The sequence below is a fragment of the Schistocerca piceifrons genome, chromosome X, assembly GCF_021461385.2.
Source record: "Schistocerca piceifrons isolate TAMUIC-IGC-003096 chromosome X, iqSchPice1.1, whole genome shotgun sequence".
Classification (NCBI taxonomy): domain Eukaryota; kingdom Metazoa; phylum Arthropoda; class Insecta; order Orthoptera; family Acrididae; genus Schistocerca; species Schistocerca piceifrons.
The window spans coordinates 54068204-54092803 of NC_060149.1; the positions used below are offsets into that span (position 1 = coordinate 54068204).

At 38.7% G+C, this 24600-nt stretch overlaps 1 protein-coding gene across 1 annotated transcript in view; it reads right to left on the reverse strand.

Moving 5' to 3' along the window:
* Positions 1 to 24600, reverse strand: part of LOC124722172 — an 830020-nt gene that overhangs the window by 567493 nt on the left and 237927 nt on the right. The window contains exon 16 of the mRNA XM_047247373.1: positions 4192 to 4377. Within this exon, the coding sequence (XP_047103329.1) occupies positions 4192 to 4377 (186 nt within the window). The remainder of the gene's footprint in view (positions 1 to 4191; positions 4378 to 24600) is intronic.

Sequence of the window (24600 nt, forward strand, 5' to 3'; positions counted from 1 at the left end):
TACTGTATTCAATCATTATGAATCACCTCGAAGGGAACGATCTATTGATACGTAATCAGGATGGTTTCAGAAAACATCGTTCTTGTGCAACGCAGCTAGCTCTTTATTCGCACGAAGTAATGGCCACTATCGACAGGGGATCTCAAGTTGATTCCGTATTTCTAGATTTCTGGAAAGCTTTTGACACTGTTCCTCACAAGCGACTTTTAATCAAGCTGCGGGCATATGGGGTATCATCTCAGTTGTGCGACTAGGTTTGTGATTTCCTGTCAGGAAGGTCGCAGTTCGTAGTAACAGATGGCAAATCATCGAGTAAAACTGAAGTGATGTCAGGTGTTCCCCAGGGAAGCATCCTGGGACCTCTGCTGTTCCTGATCTATATAAATGACCTGGGTGACAATCTGAGCAGTTCTCTTAGGTTGCTCGCAGATGATGCTGTAATTTACCGTCTAGTAAGGTCATCCAAAGACCAGTATGAGTTGCAAAGCGATTTAGAAAAGATTGATGTATAGTGTGGCAGGTGGCAGTTGATGCTAAATAACGAAAAGTGTGAGATGATCCACATGAGTTCCAAAATAAATCCATTGGAATTCGATTACTTGATAAATAGTACAATTCTCAAGGCTGTCAATTCAACTAAGTACCTGGGTGTTAAAATTATGAACAACTTCAGTTGGAAAGACCACATAGATAATACTGTGTGGAAGGCGAGCCAAAGGTTGCATTTCATTGGCAGGACACTTAGAAAATGCAACAAGTACACTAAAGAGACAGCTTACACTACACTCGTTCGTCCTCTGTTAGAATATTGCTGCACGGTGTGGGATCCTTACCAGGTGGGATTGACGGAGGACATCGAAAGGGTGCAAAAAAGGGCAGCTCATTTTGTATTATCACGTAATAGGGGAGAGAGTGTGGCAGATATGATACGCGAGTTGGGATGGAAGTCATTAAAGCAAAGACGTTTTTCGTTGCGGCGAGATCTATTTACGAAATTTCAGTCACCAGCTTTTTCTTCCGAGTGTGAAAATATTTTGCTGAGCCCAATCTACATAGGTAGGAATGATCATCAAAATAAAATAAGAGAAATCAGAGCTTGAACAGAAAGGTTTAGGTGTTCGTTTTTCCTGCGCTCTGTTCGGGAGTGGAATGGTAGAGAGATAGTATGATTGTGGTTCGATGAACCCTCTGCCAAGCACTTAAATGTGAATTTCAGAGTAATCACATAGATATAGATGTAGACAAATCATGTAAAACTGGGAGAATAATATAAGAATAATGAATTACTAGAGGTAGGGGGGGGGGGGGCTGAGAAGAACATGACATAGTGTCCAATACATACTGGATAAAAGGATCTAGGGATTACAATTGCTACTTGCTATTAAACATTTGAGTGCCCTGCAAAGTATAAGGTCATTGAGAACACTCACCCAACACTGCTTTGCGAATGTATAGCAAAGCTCTATGAATATACTTTAGATGCAATGGGAGAGTCTGTTACTACATAATGTGATAAATTTTTGAATTTTTGACAGAGGAGCTAGTCAAGCTCCAAGAAGTCTTCTAAACAAATCTTAGACATCCTCTATACCATTTACATTCACAGACCACATCTGCCATTCCACTTGAATCAGACCCTCATCTGTTTTTCTTTGGAGACAAGCACTCCCATGTACTAAAGGCCAGTATTACCAATGGCACCAGCACAAGTCAGAACAAAGTACCATATGATCTTATGGATAAACCTTCAAGTGTTTATTTTTGATGAATTGGAGATTCATACATCTCTCAGTGCTGATTTTTTGGCACACAATCAGTCCCAATCACATTATACATTATTTTGCCCATGATTCTGAAATGACATTTATCCTGCCATATTACTGATGTAGGTATTTTGTCAATGTCTCATTCATGGAATGGCCATGCTAGTACATGACTGTAAAAAAAAGATAACAGGATAAACCATGAAGTGAAAACAGCAAGAGAGAATCTTGAGGCTTTTCCAATCTGCAATGCTAAAGAACAGCAATAATAGTAGACTAAATGTAGAATTTAAGAAGTATCATGATTATGACATAGATCTGTTGATAGAAACTCAAAGAAAATACATAGCCACAATATTAAGTAACTTTGTTAACACTGGGTTGCCTATTTGGGAAGCTATAAATAGCTTTCGACATTGTAATGACAAATAAAACAGTTATCTTACGATCAACTATTATGAGAGTATCATCAAATGCCAATATCAGATTACAGATGTTTTTAATGAGTATTTTTCTGTTGGAAAATCCATCAAGACCATGTCAACAATCTTCAGTACAGACATAAGGGCATTCCAGTCAAACCTAGCATATACTTGGGCCCAACTAACTGCAAGGAAATAAAATGCTTAGTAAGGTCACAAAAATTACAAAATTAGCAGGCTATGATGGATTGTCTATCAACACATTAAAAATTTGCGTAGACAACATATCTGAAGCCATGGAAACAGCAATAAATGATAAAACTACATCTGGTAGTTTCCCAGACTATTTAAAGACAGCACAAGTAACCATGATTTACAAGATAAAATCTAAACCTGAAAAATACCAACCCATCTTAATCATACCTGCAGACTGAGAATGTCACTCCTGAGTCCTCATTAAAAACATCTGTGATCTGATATTGGCATTTGATGATACTCTCATAATAGTTGATCGTAAGATCACTGGTTTATTTGTCATTACAATGTCAAGACAATCTAATATTTCAGAACCAGAATGGTTTTATGAAGAACAAGTCTACTTCAGTAGCTACAGCACAACTAACAGACAATTAATAACCATCATAGAAACAAGGAGTATGTTACTGGAGTGTTCCTTGATCTAGAAAAACTTTTGATTGTGTCAACACCACTATATTACTTGACAAGCTGTGGATCCTGGGTATTAGAGGAACTGGCAGTGAGTTAATAAAATTGTATATGAGCAACAGGAGCCCTTCTTTTCTTGATTTATGTTAATGATATACAGTACTGTTCTCCTACCTGTAAAAAAAATATTATATGCAGACAATACATCTATTGTGTGCAAACACAAAGCCTACAACTGTCTGGAGGTGCTGTGCGACAGTTTAGATGATAAAATAGCAAAGTATGTCAATGATAGCCATTTAAATGTTAAGTGTTTTAAACACTGCAATAATTGAATTTAACACCAGGGAACAAATAGAATTTCATATGAAATTATCCATCTGAAATGACATTGTAAGAAAGGAAAAATGGACAAAATTCTTGGGAATCGCAAACTAGGACATCCTAAAATTGTACATGCATATAGATTCCTTAGCCCATAAGCTGTCCAAAATGTATTTGCAATAAACATGATTAGCAAATTTTGTAAGGATGTGTCTGTACTAAAAACTGTTGATAATTCATTACCTCATCAAATTTAAGCTATGTAGTAGAAATACGGGGTGCAACAATACAAACCAACCTAAGCACATTATTAACACTACAGAAAAGCTATCAGAATTACTGTGATGTCAAACATACAGAATCATGTTGGTACCTGTTTCCACAATTAGGTGTGCTTACCATTATGGGCTATATGCTATATATATTAAAAGTAATATTCTTGTGAAAACAATAAATCCAAGCTTAAACTGCGATCTACAGCAGCATGCTTAAACTGTGACCTACAGCAGCATAATACAAGACAAAAATTAAAATATAATGCAAAAGCCACAGAACAACTTCATATGAAAAAATCTGCTAACCAGTGCCCTAGCAAAAAGTCTCACAACCCTTCCTACTAGTGATTTAAAAGACCAGCTAAAAGTAATTTTAACTAAAAATCCGTTATGTTCCCAAGATGAGTTCTTTATCTTTATCAACAGTGCTTTATATGTATGTCAAGCTCACAGTTTTAGGTGATACACAAGTGATCTAATGATAATACAAACTACTCATAATACTTCTATTTGTATATTAACAAAAGTTAAATACTATAAAATGTAAAAATTATTGTATCACACAAATATTTAGCTTGTGCATTCTAAACTGTCATATTCTGAAGAATAATCTGTACAATGTCTTGAAACTGTATTATTTCCAGGAACTGTATTTGGCAATTTGACGTTGAATAAATATTATTATTAAAAACATTTGATTAATTTAATAGAAGTAAGTACATAAGAGTGAATCAACCTTACTTTGGGGTCATAGAAGTTAGTGTCAATTACATTCGGCAAGCTGTTGACACTCTCCTTCAGATCACCATTTGCACTTCTGTAAAAGCGTTTGTGTATTTCTTGTTTCACTTTCTGTCCATTAAAGGGTCCTTTTGGTCCAAACATTGTTTCCACATAATGCTCAAATCCCTCCATTCTTCCTGACAGCTACAAAATTACAAAACCATGATATTCAAATTAATTTCAGACACATATACATCAGTTTTGAAGCTAACAGTTGTAACATGTGTACAGTACATATATAAATAAACAATGGAAAATCTTGGGTGGAATATCAATAATATGAGATGGATAGAATGCTCTCACCACTTAGAGGAGACATTGAGTGGCAGATAGGTACATTGAGTAAAAGACTGCTAGATATTATTAACTACCAGACTATGTCCTTCATCAGACAGACACAAAACAAAACACACACACACATTCACATATGCATAACACACACACACATGGCCACTGTCACCTCAGGGTAAAGCTCCATTTCTTTTCTCAGTGTGTCTGTCTGCCATTCAACACCTTCTCTGTGATTTTCCAAAATATCAGTCACCAAAGAAAACTACAGCTACTACACAGTTGTTATAAAAATTGCACATTGTTGATATCTAAATGAAATTACCTAAATTATTATAACTGAGTGCTATGCTAGAACTCAACTTTGACTCATTGTGTTTCACAGGAAATTATTTACACTCAATTCTATAACCAATGTTATGATGTGGCTAAATCTATTCTTTATCATAGTCCTTCTCCCAAACTTGCTATTCCACCAAGATGTTAAGAAGAATCTCAGTAATGTTTAGAAAATTGAGCTAAGATACTAGAAAATCTAAGGCTCAGGTTAGGTCACAAGACATGCAATGATTGCTCAGTAGAATGGTTTCCTCAGAAGGCAAAGAACTGTTTTTGAGTTTTGATATGGCACAGAGTTTAGTCTGGTGGCAGTTTTCTTTCCTAGGCACACAAGCAAAAATAAGTCAGGAATCCAAGAAAGTACTTGCAAGGTGTTAACGCCCACACTGGTGTTAAATTGACCAGATATTTGACAGTTGCAGTCTTGCAGGTAAAACCATATTGCTCTACCATTTCATGAGATAAATGTATAAATATCCTGAGTGACCTACCTTCAAGTTTGTTAGGAAGTGGTCTAGTTGGGAGAAATCACCCATTGCATTCAACAGACATAAATGCTCACAAATGTGATAGAATGTGCCTAAACACTTCTCACAACCTTATATCAAAGTAAATTCCTGTGATTCTCAGTGTACCAGTGAATGGAAGTGTTAATATGCATGACAGCAGTAATCACTTAGAGACTGATGGTAACAATGATACTGACTGTTTGGAACAAATGCACAAAAACAGTGAAGAAAATGGCAGATGGTGAAGACAAGATCAAATGTATTACATCAGTGAGAAATGTGAAATGAAGCAGGTTGGAATTGTGAAGAAGTTGAAAGCTCTAACATGCTTTGAAAACAATGTTTGTTGATAAATGTACACCTACAAAACAGGTATTAAACACACCAATTTTCTGAGCACCAAGACAGATTCAAACCACTTTGCAGATTCTTCATTTTGTAAGTGAAGAGACACTGCATGCATTTCAGAGGAATAAAATATTGTTCAAGCTAAGCTCAGTTATACAGCGCTTGAACAATAGTTTAAAAATTCATTCAACATGGCAATGAAAACCTACCAACATCTAAAAATCAGCAAATTTAGAAATAAAGTCCTATGGGACTTGCAAATTATCTACAGGATATTTGTGGCAAATTGTTGCTTATATAGTTAGTTCCACAGACATAAAAATGAAATTTCTTTCCATGCAGACCTCAAAAACCAGTCAGATTGTTGTAAAGATTTCTGAGCCTCTTTTTAATGGATGGAGAATTATTATAACTTATATTTACATATGTTTAGAGGAACAGAAATATGAGTATGGCTGTCACATTAAAATCAAATAGGAGGAATGTATCTGATGCCCCAAAATTTGCACAATTCCAAAAACGTGAATTCATACCAATCACTCACAGGGCATTATGATGCTGAAACGAGGGGACAAGAAATATGTGGCCTTTATTTCAACATACTATAACAGTAAGCAAATGGTTCAATGAGGTAAGTAAGCCTCAAATTATGAAATAATACAATTCTTTAATGGGGAATGTAGAATCAAAAGATCAGGAGGCACAAAGTTTCCTCATGGAAAGACAAAAAAGGTGTAAAGTGGTATCAAAAATGTTTAGTAGGTTGATGAATATTTCTGTTCACAATGATTTTATTTTTTATCAAACCAGCAACAAGACAAAGGAGGTACATTTCGGGCTGTCTCTCATATTAGGATTTCTAGAAATTAATGGGAAGATTTTAGCTTCATCTTGATGTGGACAATCTTCAAAAGCTGCTAGGCCTAAACAGTTCACAGAAAGGCATTTCATTTAAAAGGTCCCACAAATAGAGAAGAAGAGTAAGCCTACAAAGAGATGTTCAGTATGCTATAAAAAGATAGGGAAATGGAATATAAATCCGATGCAGGGAATACGGCATAGGACTTTGTTTAAAGATAGCTTCAATGTATAATACAGAAAGAATTAATGTGATAATGCATGTTTTAAACATAATAAAGGCATGTTATTCACAATTCCTGAACATTTCATTACTTTTCCACAAATAATCCCTGTGTTAGAGCAGTTCAAATAAAATGCTACATCCCTGTACAAAACGGTCACATAAACTACCACCAGTATGTGTTGCACGTGAACGGAATCCAGGTTGAAAGGTTGGAATGTATGTTTATTTGAAAGATTAACATAAATCTTTGGTGAAATGGGAAAGGGATGAAAATAATTAGCTTGGAAGCATGCTGAAATTATGGGTTAAAATGAGAGTTACAGATACTCAAATATAGTGAAGCAAACAATTCAAAAATATTCAGTATGGTTCAATAAAATGCAATGGTTAGTCTGAAATATCAAGGTAACACTCATTAACATATAATTAAAGGTGGATCATTCCCATAATTATTTAGTCTGTGGCAGCTAAAGTTACAATAATGTAAAATAAAACAGCTTTGGATTGGCTCTAAAACACATAGTATTAACTGTAAATATTGTACTAATGTAATTATTTGTTCTTCTATGTGTTGTTTAATTTTTCATCTGAGTATAGTTAAAATTAAAATGGCAGTTCCTACAATGGCACAGGTCTATGGCATTCTATTGCTGTAGCTGAGCTTATTTCACTCAAAAAATTCATATGTCCAGTTACCAGTTTGAGTACTTTTTTGGGGACATTATGTAATAAAAACTGAGATTGTTGCTATAGTAATTTAATGATCTGTTTATTGTGATGGATCCATCTACCATCATTGGTACTTATATCCATCCATCATCAGTTGTCACTGTCACTCTGTATTGTATTACAGCATAATGTAGGTTTAAGATTATTATGATATAAGCTGTTTTGTGGTTTGTTCCTGTTTTTAGTCATTCTTTCTTGCAATTTTCTAATTTGACATTTCATCATCAGATGTGACACACTGACAGTTGTCCAAAGATGGTATGTGGTTAGAGTTGCTATAGTTTGTTGATGTTATCATTTTGGGGTGTATGTATGAACATTCTAATCAATGTTGTCTGTGGATAGTTTTTTGTGTCTACATGTTATGTTTGGTTAAGAATTCAATAAAAATTGTCTATGTAATCCCACAGACAAATAATAACATCAACACACCATACCAACTGTACCCATACAGTATCTTTGGCTAACTGTCACAAGCGTCAGTCTGTCAACTCTGAAAATAAAATACAAAATTATAAAATTACAAGAAAGAACTATTAACAACAGGAGAAAACCACAAAACAGCTTACAGCATGAGTCCTACACTTACACCACATAGTAATACAATAGAGTGTGACTGCCACCACTGATGATGTATGGACCAAGTATCAAATTTGTTTTTCCAAATATGTGATTAACCAAAATTATAATAAAACAGAAAATGTTATATAGCTTTTTCCAGATGGTCTGAAGATGGTACTCTAGCCAAAATGGATCCATCACAATAAATACATTATTAAACTACTATTGCAGCAATCTGGATTTTGTTACATAATGTCTTTAAGGGATATCTTAAATGCTGCAGGCCCACTGGATCATAATTTGACTACAATTTGAGGGAATTTAAATGCCCATCATGGAGTTTATTAAACATAATACCAGAATGCTCGAACCGGCATGATTCGTTATGAAGTTGTTCAAATAATAAACATTTGTGGTGTTGATCCACGGATTGATAGGCCAGAACATCATATGTGTATTATGTCTTCGAGTTGATCTTTGTTTTATATACTTCTGGGACCTCAATTCCCACCTAGTCTTCGACCTGTACGTTTGTCATGTAGTAAAAGTATTGATGATTAGAAGAGAGAACTGTGGTCATTATCTTACCACATTGATATCCCCTTCAGTGGTGACCCCGAAGTTTGAATAATCTGTTGAACCAAGTACAAAGTGACTACCGCGCCAGCTTCCACGTTCTGCATGGACCTTTGTCCGCTACACAATGGCCTTCTACAACACGCCACCGCCACCCGGTTTTCACCAGCAACAGCAACTAAATTCAAGCACACCAGCTGTAGTCGGTGCCCAACGTGAATTTCCACTGTCCTATAGCCTCGAGAACCCAGGGACCTCGTCAGGTGCAGTGGTTTCGAACATGACGCAAGCGATCTCCTACTCCGGCTTTGTTAGCCCCGAAGTGCTTCAGTTTTTGCTGCACAGCAGTACAAGAAACCACTGCACATTGATACTGAACTTTGATGCAAGTACTGTAAATAGTGGGGAGCATAGTTTTCATAATGTGCCACAACAGGACGCCTTTTTGAATGTGCAAGCTCCACATGTGTATCACTCCACGCTGGTTGCACACTATGTGAATGACATTTGCCAGCCTGTTACTCCAAGTGTTCATTAGTGCAGTAATTTCAGTGCATCAGGTTCCACCAAGCTCATCAGTGACTCTGTGATGGACAACTTCGCTGCAGATGTGGTGGACCAATTGCATAATAACCTGTTGAGCAACCGCTGTGACCCCTTTGACCTTCCGCCGCAACAACCGGTCCCACTTCGCTCCATGCTGGGCTTCCTGCTAACGGATTTTGCTTCCCCTCCGGCTACTATGAACACAGCCGGCACATCTGCTTCCTCTCTACCACCCTCATGACGCAGAGTTAACTTTGACTTGGCTACTCCCGCGTCCACGAGTGGCTGCCCGCATTCTTCGACTGCCAGTTCGTCAAATCTACCGAAACTTCTGGCATTCGAACCTGCCCACCTGGAATTCTGGTTCAAACTGGTCGAACAAACTTTCAGTGTCTGTGCATTTGATGACAACGCCCATTTCACATGCCTCATGAACCACCTCCACGACCATGTCAACTTAGTTTATGACCTGGTTAAGTCACCTCCTCCGGACGAGAAGTATGTTACAGCTAAACAAGCAATACTGTAATGCATCTCCAAGACAAGAAGAGAACACGTTTGACAGCTCGTCTATGAAGAACACCTTGGTGACAGATTTCCACCCCAGCTGTGGTGATGCCTTTGACTTCTCGTCGGTGAATGCGACATGCCGGACGCCACACTCACCGAGATTCGGACAGAAAAGCTGCCTCTGTCTGTCCAAACGCCCATCTCCGCCTACGAAGATAGACCAAATAGTGAAAGCTTGCACACCGTGACCAAGCTTAGTCCAGTCTACTACACGAATGCCATGCCCAGCAGTCCGGCAGCTATGCCAGTTTCCAACCACAACCAGGGCCCCAACATGGATGCCCCACTAAACCTAAGTCTGTCAAGCTCACCACACTACCGGCACCTTCACATCCACACAACAACAGCACATCTGACTCCATGGAAGATTCTGGGCCGCTGCTGTCTGACCACTCTCAGGAGCAGAGGTCTGCCCATAAATACTGTTTCTTCCATGCCAAATTCGGAGAACAATCATGCAATTGTAAACCGCCGTGCTGCTACCCAAACTGCAACCACAGGTAGGCAGTGGCGCCACCTCCTGCAACGTAAACAACAGGCGCCATCCCACACTCCATTCTGTGTGCAACACTAATGTTCCAAATGGATGAGTCTACGTCCTCGTCTTGAACTCTGGCACAAACTTTCTCATCGGCACGGGCGCAGATGTTTCCCTACTTCCATCTTGTCTTGCTACCGAAAAGGTCCAACTACACAAAACTGTCCTATGTGCTGTAAACTCATCTAGTTTGTCATGCTTAGGTTCTACTTCATATGCAGTGTCCCTCTCGCCTGAGTGCAACCTGAAGTGGTCCTTCCTGGTGGCTGACATCGACGATCCCATTTTGGGCATCGACTTTCTACAACAGCACAAACTGTGGCCTGACCTTGTCAATAATACAGTATTCTACCACCCTATGCAGGAACACATCCCGTGTGCTTCGTCGAGTGTCAATAGTATTGCTAAACAGGTCCATCTGGCTAGGAAAGGGACCAATAAGTAGCTCACGGTGCGTGTCGAGTCTACATGCTTGCGTTTGGAACAACTTGAGCTACGCCGTCGCCTCAATGACTTAAGTAACGAGTTATCTTCAGCACGGCAGCAGCTTGCAGCAGACGACACCTCGGCAACACACGAAGTTAGTCAGTGCCACTACAGTGTTCTCGCACCCGAGTGCATTTGTGACCGTGTGCCACATAAAATGTACAGTGTCCGCACTCCTGCCAGCTCTAACTGTGTTAATTCGAGCACACATTCATCCCCCTCCTCGCTTGGGCAGCTAACTTCACAAGCGCAGGTTAATGTTTTCGATTTACTGCCATCAGCTGCTCATTCACGCCCGCTACTGCCACCAAGTTCGACAGCAGCGCCTTTGGTTACTAATAAACAGTGTACCAACCTTGTTTTGAATTGCTCACTGGTTTGTCACTCCCAGCGACCCAACAGTTGGCACTTATGCAAACTTTCGCCGTCCGCACCACTACCCAGCCTAGCGGCCGCCGCGCACACTATACCACAGACAGCCGGCCGGAGTGACCGAGCGGTTCTAGGCACTACAATCTGGAAGCGCACGACCGCTATGGCCGCAGGTTCAAATCTTGCCTGGGGCATGTATGTGTGTGATGTCCTTAGGTTAGTTAGGTGTAAGTAGTTCTAAGTTCTAGGGGACTGATGACCTCAGAAGTTAAGTCCCATAGTGCTCAGAGCCATTATTCCACAGACAGTCACCTCGTGTACTGCGTCGCACATTTCCGTGGTTACAGATGGCACCACCCACAAACTTCGCTTGCAAGACGGACCGCCTATCTCTTGCCAACCATGCCATCTCAAGCCAGAACTCATGAAAGTGGCTTGCGAACAAATGGACGATCTCTTAACAGCCGGTGTAATCGAACCATCTGCCAGATGCTGGGTCTCGCCTATCCACTTTGTCACAAAAAGCGACAGCACCTGGCATATGGTTGGCGACTATACTACGTTGAACTCTCATACTATCATAGACACGCACCCAGTTCCTAACGTCGTGGATTTTAACCATGCTCTTGCAAGCGCCAAATATTTTTCGGTAGTGGACTGTAGGAGGGCCTATCATCAAATTCTGATGGCACCAGATGATATTGAAAAGACAGCTGTTACAACACCTTTCAGCCTTTTCCAGTACTGGTTCATGCCCTTTGGCATCCACAACGCTGCACAAACTTGGCATAGATTCATAAACAAGGTGTTGTTTCATCTGGAATTTTGTTTTGTTTACTTGGTCGACATTCTTATTTTCACTCTTACTTTGCAAAAGAACAAGGAACATTTGCAGATTGTTAAAGACACTCTTACCACTGCCGGTGTTGAACCGGATAATAAGATGCTCCAGTTGCACCAGACTTTGGTAAGATTCTTAGGCTACATCATCTCAGCTAAGGGCCTGACTCCTCCCGAGGATAAAATCAAACCTGCTTTGGATTTGCCACACCTTCACTCATTTAAAGAGCTGCGCAGATTCGTCGGAACAGTTAACTATCATAGGAAGCACTTGCCTGCCGCAGCCAAGGTTCAGGCTCCCCTAACAGACGCCCTTGCCGGCAAAAATACGACCGGCATCCACCTGGTCCCCTGGACCCCTGCCATGGAACAAGCTTGTGACAAACTGAAGCACCTACTAGCAAATGCAGTGACTGTTGCCCAACCGCATCCGGACGATACATTTTTTATTACCGTGGATGCCAGTGATACCGCAGTAGGTGCTGTCCTCAGCCAAACCATCGGAGATACTACCTGACCTTTGCAGTTCTTTTCTAAGAAACTCAACGGCGCTCAAAAAAAGTACTCAGCCTTTGATAGGGAGCTCTTGGCAGTTTACGAGGCTGTGAAACACTTTCACGCCGAGGTTGAGGGTAGGGACTTCTACCTTTTAACCGACCATAAACCTTTGTTGGCTGCTGTAAAGAACCCCCCGACTGAACCTCCACCTAGACGCTTCCATCATTTGGACTTTATATTGCAATTTACCTCTGACATACGATACATCAAGGGTGCAGATAATGTGGTCGCACTTCTTTTGTCTCGTGTCGGTGCTCTCACAACTCTGATAGACCTCTCTAACTTGCGTCAGCTGCAGTCTGCCGACACGGACACTATGGACCTTATTTCTGATCACAGCTCATCACTCAAACCTGTGCGATCCACCTTTCCCGGTGTCATAGGCGAGGTTTGGTGTGACAAATCAACTGGTATGCTGCGTCCCTTCATACCCAAACCTCTACAGAGACAAGTGTTTGATAAATTATGCAACCTAGCTCATCCAGGTGTGAGAGCCTCTGCCAGACTTATTTCAGAGCACTTCGCCTGGTGTGACATGCATCGCAACTGCCAAGCACGGGCCCATGCCTGCATTCCGTGCCAACAAAATTAAGTTTCATGGCACACATCGCCTCCACTAGGCAGCTTCACCGCTCCTCCTAGTCACTTCTGCCATGTTCACATCGACTTGGTGGGCCCCCTCACCCCCTCCGAGGGTTACAGTTACATGCTATCTACTATAGACAGAACTTCTCGTTGGGTGGGAGCTGCCCCACTACCCAATATTACATCCGAATCAGTGGCATGGTCTTTCATAGACACTTGAATTTCATGCTTTGGCTGCCCTGTTTACTTGATGACTGACCAAGGCTGTCAATTTGAGTCTGCCTTGTTTTCTGAACTATGTAGGCTGTGCGGCATCAAGAAAATTCATTCAACAGCATACCACCCCAAAAGCAACGGCCTCATGGAATGTTGGCATAGGACGCTTAAGACGGCCCTACATTGCCATGGCCTCCTTTGGATGAAGCCCTGCCACTTTCAAGGAACCTTAAAGGCTTGGTGGCTGAGTTCATCTATGGCCAGTCCCTTACACTTCCAGGTGAACTTGTTGCTCCTACTCCAGTTGCCAAACTATCCAAACTGCCGTCCTTGGTAGAACGGGTGAGGTTACACTGTAACAAGCTTCATCCCCCGCCCCCTTTCAGCCACACTCCACCACACACATATGTTCCCAAGGTGCACGACACTTGTGAATTTGTGTTCCTTCGCAACGAGACTGTAAAAGCCTGATACAGCCCTATTACACAGTCCCGTACAGAGTTGTCAAATGAAGCAGTAACACAATGGACATTGTAATTAAGGGCTCGGTAACTACTGGCCCCCTCAACAGGGTTAAACCTGCTCGCATAGATTTTTCCCCTACCTCACCCACCGTTGAAGAGACCATGCTCTCTGGCCACCCTCGGCCTTCTTCCTCTATTCATGACTCGAGTAAACTCACGCCTACACCAGCCCTGTCAACGAGTCCACACTCATTCCAGGGTTTTCCACCTCCTGGCTTCCATATCAGAGGCCCCAGCTCCCAGGGCTCTAATATAACAGTTCCACCTTCATGCGACAACACACTGCACCGCTCTTCTAACCATTACAGCCCGCAGGTTCCTGCCACGCCCACTCAGATCTCACCATCTGACACTCACCCCTCTACTCGCAGCACACTGCCCTCACCGTGCTACGGTTTCCCCACCCGATGGCCGATCCACGGTTCGAGAGGCCAGAACATCATATGTGTATTATGTCTTCGAGTTGATCTTTGTTTTGTATACTTCCGGGACCTCAGTTCCCGCCTAGTCTTTGACCTGTACGTTTGTCATGTAATAAAAGTATTGATGATTAGAAAAGAGAATCATGGTCATTACCTTACTACCTTGATATCTCCTTCACATCTATTATTGTGTTATGTGGTAAAACATAGTAAAATGAGAATATCACTGGATGCTGTGCAAATGTAAATGTGAAAACTGAATGTAAGGAACCCAAACATGGATATACTATGATAAGCTGGAAGTAGTGAGGGAGTAGTCATTTCAAAAATAGTTGCATTTTCTAGTCAGCAATATGTATTGAAAACACAAACTATAGTGTATTAAGGTCATTATAAGCATCAGTTACAACCAGAAATCTGATCCCTGTATGAAAGACTTGCCTTGCTGTTTGAAAGACAGATATAAAATTTACGGCACATTAAAAAATCCCTCATATTACATCATATTCTACAGATGCCACTGAATGTCTATGACGTGGTTTTTGTTGAAACTTCCTGATAGATTAAAACTGTGTCAAACTTGGTGCAGCACACAGTTTTAAGTTGTCAGGAAGTTTCATAGCAGCACACACTCCACTGCAGAGTGAAAATCTCATTCTGGTGGTTTTTGTTGTTTTAGTGAGATACAATGTTTACCTTTGGTATGTGTATTTTGCATGTTTATTTACATATATTCAAGTATATTAGGTGACTTTCAGTGTTTACCTTGTGTCCACATAAAATCATGTATCTCAGAAAAATTCAATTTGAAACCCTTGGTCCTAACACTTTATATAAATTTTCAATGTGCTTTTTGTATTAATTGTACCAAAAGTCATGCCTGAATCATGATATATTGCGTATTTTCAAATGATGTGTGCTGCAAATAATGTATTTCTCACTATAGCATCAGTTGTAATATACATTTGTGCTTTATACAAGTTAGGCAGTAAAATCCCTGTTAAAAAAAAATCATTTTACCCCTAATTTAAGGATATATCTAGGTGGATAAATTTATTTATTTGAGAATTTTTTGAATTTAAGAGTCACAGAAACTGTGAGCATTGTACATAACATATTTTGTTGTAATTCAAAATTTATGAGTTGCAGTTACTGTACTGTATACTATAACTTAGAGTTAATTTTATCTTTCAACAGGATTGTATACTTCTTGGATTTATCAATAATTTCTGCTTTTTTCTAGTTTTCTGATTAAATATGTTACTGATCACGACATAAAAATAAAGTTTCAAGTAGTAGCAGAATTGAAGCTGTGAGGAAGAGTCGTGAGTCATGCTTGTGTAGCTCAAATGGCAGGGCACCTGCCCACGAAAGGCAAAGGTCCCAAGTTTGAGTCTCAGTCCGGCACACAGTTTTAATCTGTCAGGAGGTTTAATAACTTTTATCCCAGGTTGTTCTAAAATCTCTTGCCTGGGTATTAATTGCTTCAATTCCTAAAGGTAACTAGTACTATACCTGGATCAGCATAACAAAGTGATTCACAGCTACTTGTTTATGGGACAGCAACTACCAATAAGAGAATGAGCTTAGTCACACCTTCTATTGTGTTCAACGTCATCAAATTGCTCTGCTACCTTCAGGTACCAGTTGCCATAGTCAGTTGCAGAAGACGCGACTAATAACATAACAGTCTTGATTTGTCTTCACCGTTTACAATGTCTCTCTTTGTGCCTTGTTTTCATGTTACAGAACAGCTTAAACTAGTTATGAAGGTGTGCATAATAGTGGTAAGACTGTTAGTATTCAGCAAAGCAAATCCAATACTGTACATGTGAATGCATCCAAATTGGGAATGCACAGCTGTTGCTGCTACAGCCACATTGTGTGCACAGACAAACATGAATTGACAACATCGATTCCTCCCATGGTTGACTGTCAATCAGGTTGTTAGTCTGGTCAAGATATACTTGTAGTAGAAGAGAGTGCTGGACCTTGGTGCACTTTCCAGACTTTTACCTCTAGCCAGCCCTGTAATAAAAGTTTAATATTCCATTTTTAAATGATGCCATTTACTTTTTATGTGCTCTAGTTTTTTTTCTGAAATTACGAAAATGGAAGTTTACTGGCAGGTTATAAATGTGTGGCAGATTGGGACCTGAACCCTGGACCTTTGCTTTTGTGGGCAACTGAGCTACCCAAGCACAGCTCACAACCCATCCATACAGCTTAACTTCCACCAGTACCTCACCTCTTACCTTTCAAACTTCACAGACATTCTCCTGTGAAACTTACGGGACTGAGTAGTTACGAATTTGTGCACTTAATTATCAACTGCTGTGTTTTATTGTAAAACATAGTCAATCAATCAATCTCTTTATTCATCTGTTAAAAATATACATTGTACGGATGTAGTCAATTACAATATAGTTTATCATATTTAATTTGTTTCAAAAACTTGGATAATAAATGCAAATATTTTATATCAGTATATATAAATAATATTACTTTTCCACACTCAGATATTCTTCAATGTTATAAAAACTATGTGTTAGTAAAAATTGTTTAAGATCTACCTTGAAATTATGAAATTCTTTAATTTTCTGAGAACTGTGAGCTGTTGGGGTTCAGGTATGAAACATACATCAGAGGCTGCAACACAAGTTGTTCACTATGTTTGGAGTGCACAGAAGAGGTTTTAAATTAGATGACCCCTCATCCAGACCAGATAACAATAGTATTAGGAGACCCCCAAAGAATCATTATAAAATACAAAGAAATACCCCCTTTCTCATCACAGGTGAGTGTATTAAAATCCTAGCATTTGCAACAAAATGTCAGGAGTCTGAAGCACTCCTAAAACACAACTGAGTGCACATAATACTAAGTACAGGAAGCTGACTAATATTCAAGATTGATAGCAGTGCTTTTTTTTGAGTGATCTGACTGTATACTAAGAAGATAAGTTAATGGGAAATGTAGATGATTTATTTGATGTAGTAGACCAGAACCTATAGTCTACCAAGATAGAAACTGATGCTACATTTTACTTGTTGGAACAAGACTCAGATCCATGGGTAGTAAGAAACTTACAATTCGATTTTTCTACCAATCAGCAGATTCATAACAGAAAACTTTAGAGAAAACACAGTTCGCTAGTTTTTACCTTTCTCAATAATACTATTGTAACTGGAGGAGGCTTTAATCGTACAACAATCACTTAAGATCATTACAATATTGTAATTGATAGGCATGACAAAACAGCCAGCAAAACAATACTACCTAAAACAGATATTTTGGAAATCCACTTATAATGGGAATATATTGGATCTGATTATAACAAACATACCTAAGTTCTTTGAAGATGAACTGGTATCAGAGACGTGGAACAGTTGTAGAAGAAATGTTTACCAATGTACAAAGAGAAACTGAAACAAATAGAAATATTTGCATGTTCAGCAAACTAGATAAACATGCAGGAGTGTTGTGACTTGGAGGGGAACTTGACATGAGAAAATAAGTGCACTGTAGTTCAAGATTAAAAGCACAGGTATGTATCTAGTAGACAGATACATACTTAGCAGAACAGTTCAAGATGGAAGGGAGCAACTGTGGTATGCAGTCACTATAAAGGAACTTAATAAGAAACAGAGACTACTTCACAATATTGCCACAAGTTGCACAGCAGGCAGTGTGGAATAACAGTTAGCATCTCTAACTAATGTGCTACCGGTCACCAGTTAACTTGACCACCTGCAGTTGCTTGTCATTTACTATTTATCAGTTATGGAGGGTTCTCAAAATTTCTTATGTTTGCAATCTTAGTATATTTTGGAACATTCAGTGTTTGTACAGATAACTGCATTCTCCATCAACGAGTTCAGTTCTGTTCTGGCTGTATGATGGTGTTCATGATAACTGCAGATAAGAAGTAGTAGAAGTAGAAGTAGAAGTTTATTGTCTCATAACATACAATTTCAAGGCATTGACTTAAAAGTAAAGAAGACTCATCAAAACACAAAAATTGTTTTACAATTTTCCTTATAATACCTGTAATATAATATACAGTACTGAATAATTACTGATTTATGCAATTAATTATTTTTCTTCAAAAGTAACAAACTTTTAAGATTAACAGTCCTAAGTACTTGCTCTCTCCTGCTCAATTTTTCAGGTTGTCATTTATGAATTCTTTTACTGAATAGTAACATTTCTGCACTAGTTTTTCATATAAGGATTTTTTCAGCATTTCTAAATTTATGCTAAGCAATTCTCTTCCTTTCACTTTGTTATAAATTGTCATACCCATATAATGTGGAGTTTGAGCATAAAGTTTTAAACGGTGGGTGGGCAGCATAAAATTATTTTGATTTCTGGTGCTGTAATCATGTTGAAAATGATTTGCTAGAAATAAATCATGGGTACTGTGTACAAAGATAATCAGCTCATATATGTATAGTGAGGGAACACTTAGTATACTCAGATTTCTTAGTAGTGGGTGACATGATTTTCTTCACCCTACATTGTGCATATTTCTAATGATGGTTTTCTGAAGTTTTAGTATTCAACACATATGGTTTGAGTTACCCCAAATACACTTGCGACTTCAGGTAACCCCAAAGCCAATAATTGTACAGACTGAGGTCTGGGGATCTGGGAGGCCAAGCATGATGAAAGTGGCAGCTGAGCACACGATCATCACCAAACAACGCGTGCAAGAGATCTTTAACGCGCCATCTGTCAGACATTTTGTGAACATTGTCTTTTTTTTTGTTCTAATAAAACCTCATGTCATTCTAAGCATGTGAGTCAATTTTTACACCTCTATCTACATTATTCCGTGGTTTATTAAGTTTTCAAATTTATACTGACTTTTTGATCACCCTGTAGTTTGTGGAATTTGATCTGTAATGTTACTTTCAACGATAAAAGATGTGTCATCTGCAAAAAGAACTGAGTGACACTCAATATTAAGTGGCAGATCGTTTATGTAAAGCAGAAACAGAATGGGACCTAAGACAGAACCTTGGGGTACTGCATGTGAAATGGTTTTCCATTTTGAAATATAAGTTCCTCTCTCTGACGTTATAACCACTCTTTGTCTTCAGTTGGTTAGATAGGATTTAAGCCATTCTAATACCATGACCCTAATTCCATACTTTCCAGTTATCACAGTAACAAGGAGTGATTCACACTATCAAAGGCCTTTGATAAGTCACAAAAAATTCCTGTGGTATGCAGTGACTTGTCTAGAGACGAGCTAATTTTATCAACAAAATTATTTTTAGCAGATATTGTGGTTTTGCCTTTTTGAAATCCATACTGATTTTTTGAGATTATTTTAAATTTTTTTATGAAATTTTGAATTTGTATGGAGACTACCTTCTCAAATCTTTTTGACAGTGATGGAAGACGAGAGATTGGACGATAGTTTCCCATGTGTTCTTTTGAGCTTTTTTTGGATAGTGGCTTAACTATTGTGCACTTCAGTGTGCATGGAAAAAAACCTTCTTGAAGGGACTGGTTAACTATTGTAGTTAGTGGCTATGCAATTATTTTAGAGGCTGTTTTTAACACTTTTGTTGGTATCCCATCCCTTCCTGCTGATGTTTTACTTTTTAGTGACAGTATCACATTTTTTTAAAGTAGTTTTTGTAAATGTACTGAAAAATTCACCATCAAGTTGATCACCATTGAAGAAATTTACCATGTTGGATACTATGCTACATAGACATTAGATTTGTTTACATTTATAAAGAATTCACTACACAATTCAGAAATTTGAGCAGGATTTACAATAGTTGTATCCTGTATCTTGATTTCAGAAATATCGTGGCCTCTATCTGTGGCACCTGTTTCAGCTTTGATCACTGACGATAACGCCTTTGATTTGTTTTCACTATCCAATATAAATCTATTATTTGCCAGTTCTTTTGCTGTCTTTACAACTTTTTTAAAAATATTTTTGAAATCTTTTACATAGGTAACAAAATCAGGACTTTTGTTATGTTTTAGTTTCCTATGTAGCCATCTTTTTCTTGCACTCGAGATTTTTGTTCCTTCAGTAATCCACTTTCCTTTATTTCCTAGTTTTTTTATGACATGTAAGGTGGAAAGTTTCATTAAAAACGTGCAGGAATTTTTCCAAGAAAGTGGCAACATTTTCAGAGCATGAAATAGTTTGATCTATAGACCACTCCACATTATTTAATCTATGACAGAATAAGTTTTTATTTTCTGTGCTGAACTAGTGTTTGGTGTAGATTTCATTTGAGCAAGGTTCTATAGTTCTTGGTAACTCCATAAAAAAGTCCTAAATCTAAACAAAACTTATTTGCATCATTATCAGTGTAATTGGTTAAAATATTATCTATACATGTTGCAGACACTTAGCATCCCACATAGACAATGAACTGACAGCCTTTAGTTCCAGTCTAATGGGTGTAGAGGAATTATGGACAAAGTTTAAATGGACTGTAAATCATGCTCTGGAGAAGGACGTGTTAAGTAAGTGGATTAAGGACAGAAAAGACTCACCGTGGTAAACCAACAAAATTCAGATAATGATATGAAGCAAAGGCTGTTCCGCACTTGGTTCAAGCATACAACAACTACCACCCTCATATCTTAGCAAAAGATCTTGTTGAGAACTCGAGAAAATTCTGGCCCTACATAAAATTGCTACATGAGTCTAAGGCTTCTATCTGGTCACTCCCTGACCAGTTTTGTGTGGCTATAGCAGACAACAAAAGGAAAGCATAAGTTTAAAATTTTGTATTTAAGAAATCATTCACACTGGAGAACTGTACAAACATACCATCATTTGACCATTGCACTGACTCCTGACATTGCAATTGGCAGCCCCTATCATACTGGAACAACTGAAAGAGTTGAAAACAAATAAGTCATCTGGTCCGGATGGAGTCCCAGTTCGCTTTTAGGAAGAGTACTCTATGGCATTGGCCCCTTACTTAGCTTGCATTTATCACAAATCTCTCGCCCAACAGAAAGTTCCAAGCAACTGGAAAAAAGCACAGATGACTCCTGTATATAAGGGTTAAGAATGGACCTGCAAAATTACATACCAATATCTTTAATATTGGTTTGCTGCAGAATACTAGAACATATTCTCAGTCCAATATAATAAACTTACTTGAGACTAAGACGCTTATGTCCACAAATCAGCATGATTTTAGAAAGCATCACCAATAATTTCCTTTTCATCTGTCATATGTTTAAACAGCACTTTTTTTTATTGGAAATGCTTTTTGTCTACTCTCTGTTAGCATTATTTATCTACTTTTTACTAAGTTCCCTTCTGTCTTTTTTGTGCATGCATTAGTTTTTCCAACATTTTTTACTCCATTTGGAGTGATCTGTGCAAGTTTCCCTGGATTTTCTCGGAACTATGTTAAATACTGCCAAGCAAGCACATGGGATTTTAGAATTGTTTCATTCTGTCTGGATATCTAATGGAACAATATTTCCTTGTTTAGTAGCTGGTGTCACATTTATTCATTTACTCCTTTAAAACTTTAAGAGATACTGGTAAATATACACAGGGTGAATCACCTAACACATGCACTACAAATATTGTGGAAATGGAAAGTACTATTGATGTACTGTTTTCACAAACTAGATTAGTAGTCAGGGGCTCATAAACTTAACCAATACACAAATTGTAACAATACTTAGACAGTGTATTTTCTGTCCAAACATATACTTGTTTCAAACAGAAAAATACCTACTGACATTAACAAACTAAAAGGAAAGTAAATTAGAAAGTCAGAGTTGTCTGATGCAGGAGTCTAGTGTGAGTCATTTACAAGATATCATATTGTGCAATGTTTCCACACTGACACTTGTTTGTGCCATTCAGCCTGCACAGTTGCTAGCTACAATGTTTTTATGTTTGTTTAAATTTTTGCTACTCAGTTATTACATAACAGTCCAAGCAGTAGGTCATGAGTGGATGATGGTAACAGTCCAAGCAGTAGGTTCAAATGACTCAAATGGCTCTGGGCACTATGGGACTTAACTTCTGAGGTCATAATTTCCCTAGAACTTAGAACTACTTAAACCTAACTAACATAAGGACATCACACACATCCATGCCCGAGGCAGGAATGGAACCTTCGACCGTAGCGGTCACTTGGTTCCAGATTGTAGCACCTAGAACTGCTCGGCCAAACTGGCCAGCCAAGCAGTAGGTCATGAGTGGATGATGGACTTTACCAATCCAGAAGAAGCCAATATGTTCATGGCATAGGGGGAGTGTAGGAAGAATGCAGTTCGTTTTTGCATGGTGTATGTGGCAAGATATCCCAACAAGCATCGACCATCTCAGCAACTATTTGTCGACCTCTTCAACCAGTTACTGGAAAGTGTTAGTGTAACACCTAGACAATGTAACAAAGGGAAACAAGTGATGTCAGAAGAGGGCAAATTAATGTTCCACATGTTAGCTCCCGTGCAATCTCACATGGAAGTGGCATGAGGCAGGCAAGTGTAGTGAGAAGCACATTAATTTTTTGTACATGGGTATTACAACAGGATACTCCAAGTGTATCATGTATCTTGTTTAGTGATGAAGACACATTTGCCAATTATGGCCAGTTAAACTGTTAAAACATGCACTGTTGGTCTGTCAACAATCCTTGTTGGCTTTTTCAGGTGGAATATTAGCGTCCATGAAGGTAAACACGTGGGGTGGGATAGTGTACCATAAGTTCATTGGCCCATTTTTCATAGACAGAACACACAAGTATTGCACCCATCTAACAGACCATCTTCCATTTATGCTATAAGATGTTCCTCTGCAGACTAAGAGGAACCTGTGGTACCAACACGATGGCTGTCCAGCTCATATTGCACAATGTACAAGAGCATTTCTTTACGAATTGTTTCCAAATCATTGGCCTGGACACAGAAGAACTGTACCTTGACCTCTCCATTCCCCGAATTTGATGCCTGTAGACTTTTTCTGGGGGGAAAGCTGAAAGAAGCTGTTGACAAGGATGTACAAACAACACCTGATGATATGCAGTGGTGTATTACTACAACCTGCTCAGATAAATGGTTCAAATGGCTCTGAGCACTATGGGACTCATCTTCTGTGGTCATCAGCCCCCTAGAACTTAGAACTACTTAAACCTAACTAACCTAAGGACATCACACACATCCAGGCCCGAGGCAGGATTCGAACCTGCGACCGTAGCGGTCGCGCGGTTCCAGACTGTAGCGCCTAGAACTGCTCGGCCACCCCAGCTACTCAGACATCTCTGCTGGAATGGTAACACATGTGCAGCAGTCGTTCAGTACCTGACTCGAAGCATGGATTGCCGCTGCTGGTGGACATTTTGAACACAACGTGTGATTTTCAATTGCCGCATTACTGGTCAGAACCCATGTAAGTAGTATATGCACTTGTGTTGTTCTTTGGTGTGTGCTACCACAGCCGTACAGGTCTCAGTGTACAAACTTTTCAAAATACAATATCTCATAAATGACTCACACTAAAATCTCACAATAAACGCAAATAACATTCTCATTTACCCTACTTTTAGTTTGTTCATGTCAATAGGCATTGTTCCATTAAGAAAAGTGTATGTTTGCACTTCTGTAAAAACCACACATCAATAGTACTTTCCATTTCTGCAATATATGTGGCGTAAGTTTTAGGTGATTCACCCTGTATATCTCTGGCTTCAAATGCTATTTGTGACTATTTAGTGCAAAAAGTGGATGTAATTGTATTAATATATTCAAAATAGTTTCTCTGATAAGTATATATACTGTTTTTATGTTTTTTAAGACAGTTGGCTTGAGATATCAGTGAACAAGAGAGTAATGGTATGAATATTTACTGATGGCCTTTGAGGCACTTGTCTTCAGAGCTGTTTTTGTGTTGAGGTAGCATTTTCCACCTGTGGATATACCGTTCTCATTCTTCTGATGTAAATGATGGTAAATTCAATTCATGGTAACATATCCTATGTTATAAAGTATGAAATCAATATGTGAATCATTTAAAAGCATAGCTACAGTTAGTTTTCTTCCATATATGTATTCAAATAGCTTGTCGTGAATTATGTTTGTAGTTACATGGAATTGCACTGATTATATTCCACAAAATGGTTCTTATAATAAAGGATGAACACTGCAGTTAATAAATTCTCAAAAATATTAGCTGGTGAGATAATATAAATTATTTCTGCTAACAGCACACATGTAGAATCATTACAAAAAATATGCAACATGACAAAAACAATTTAAGCAC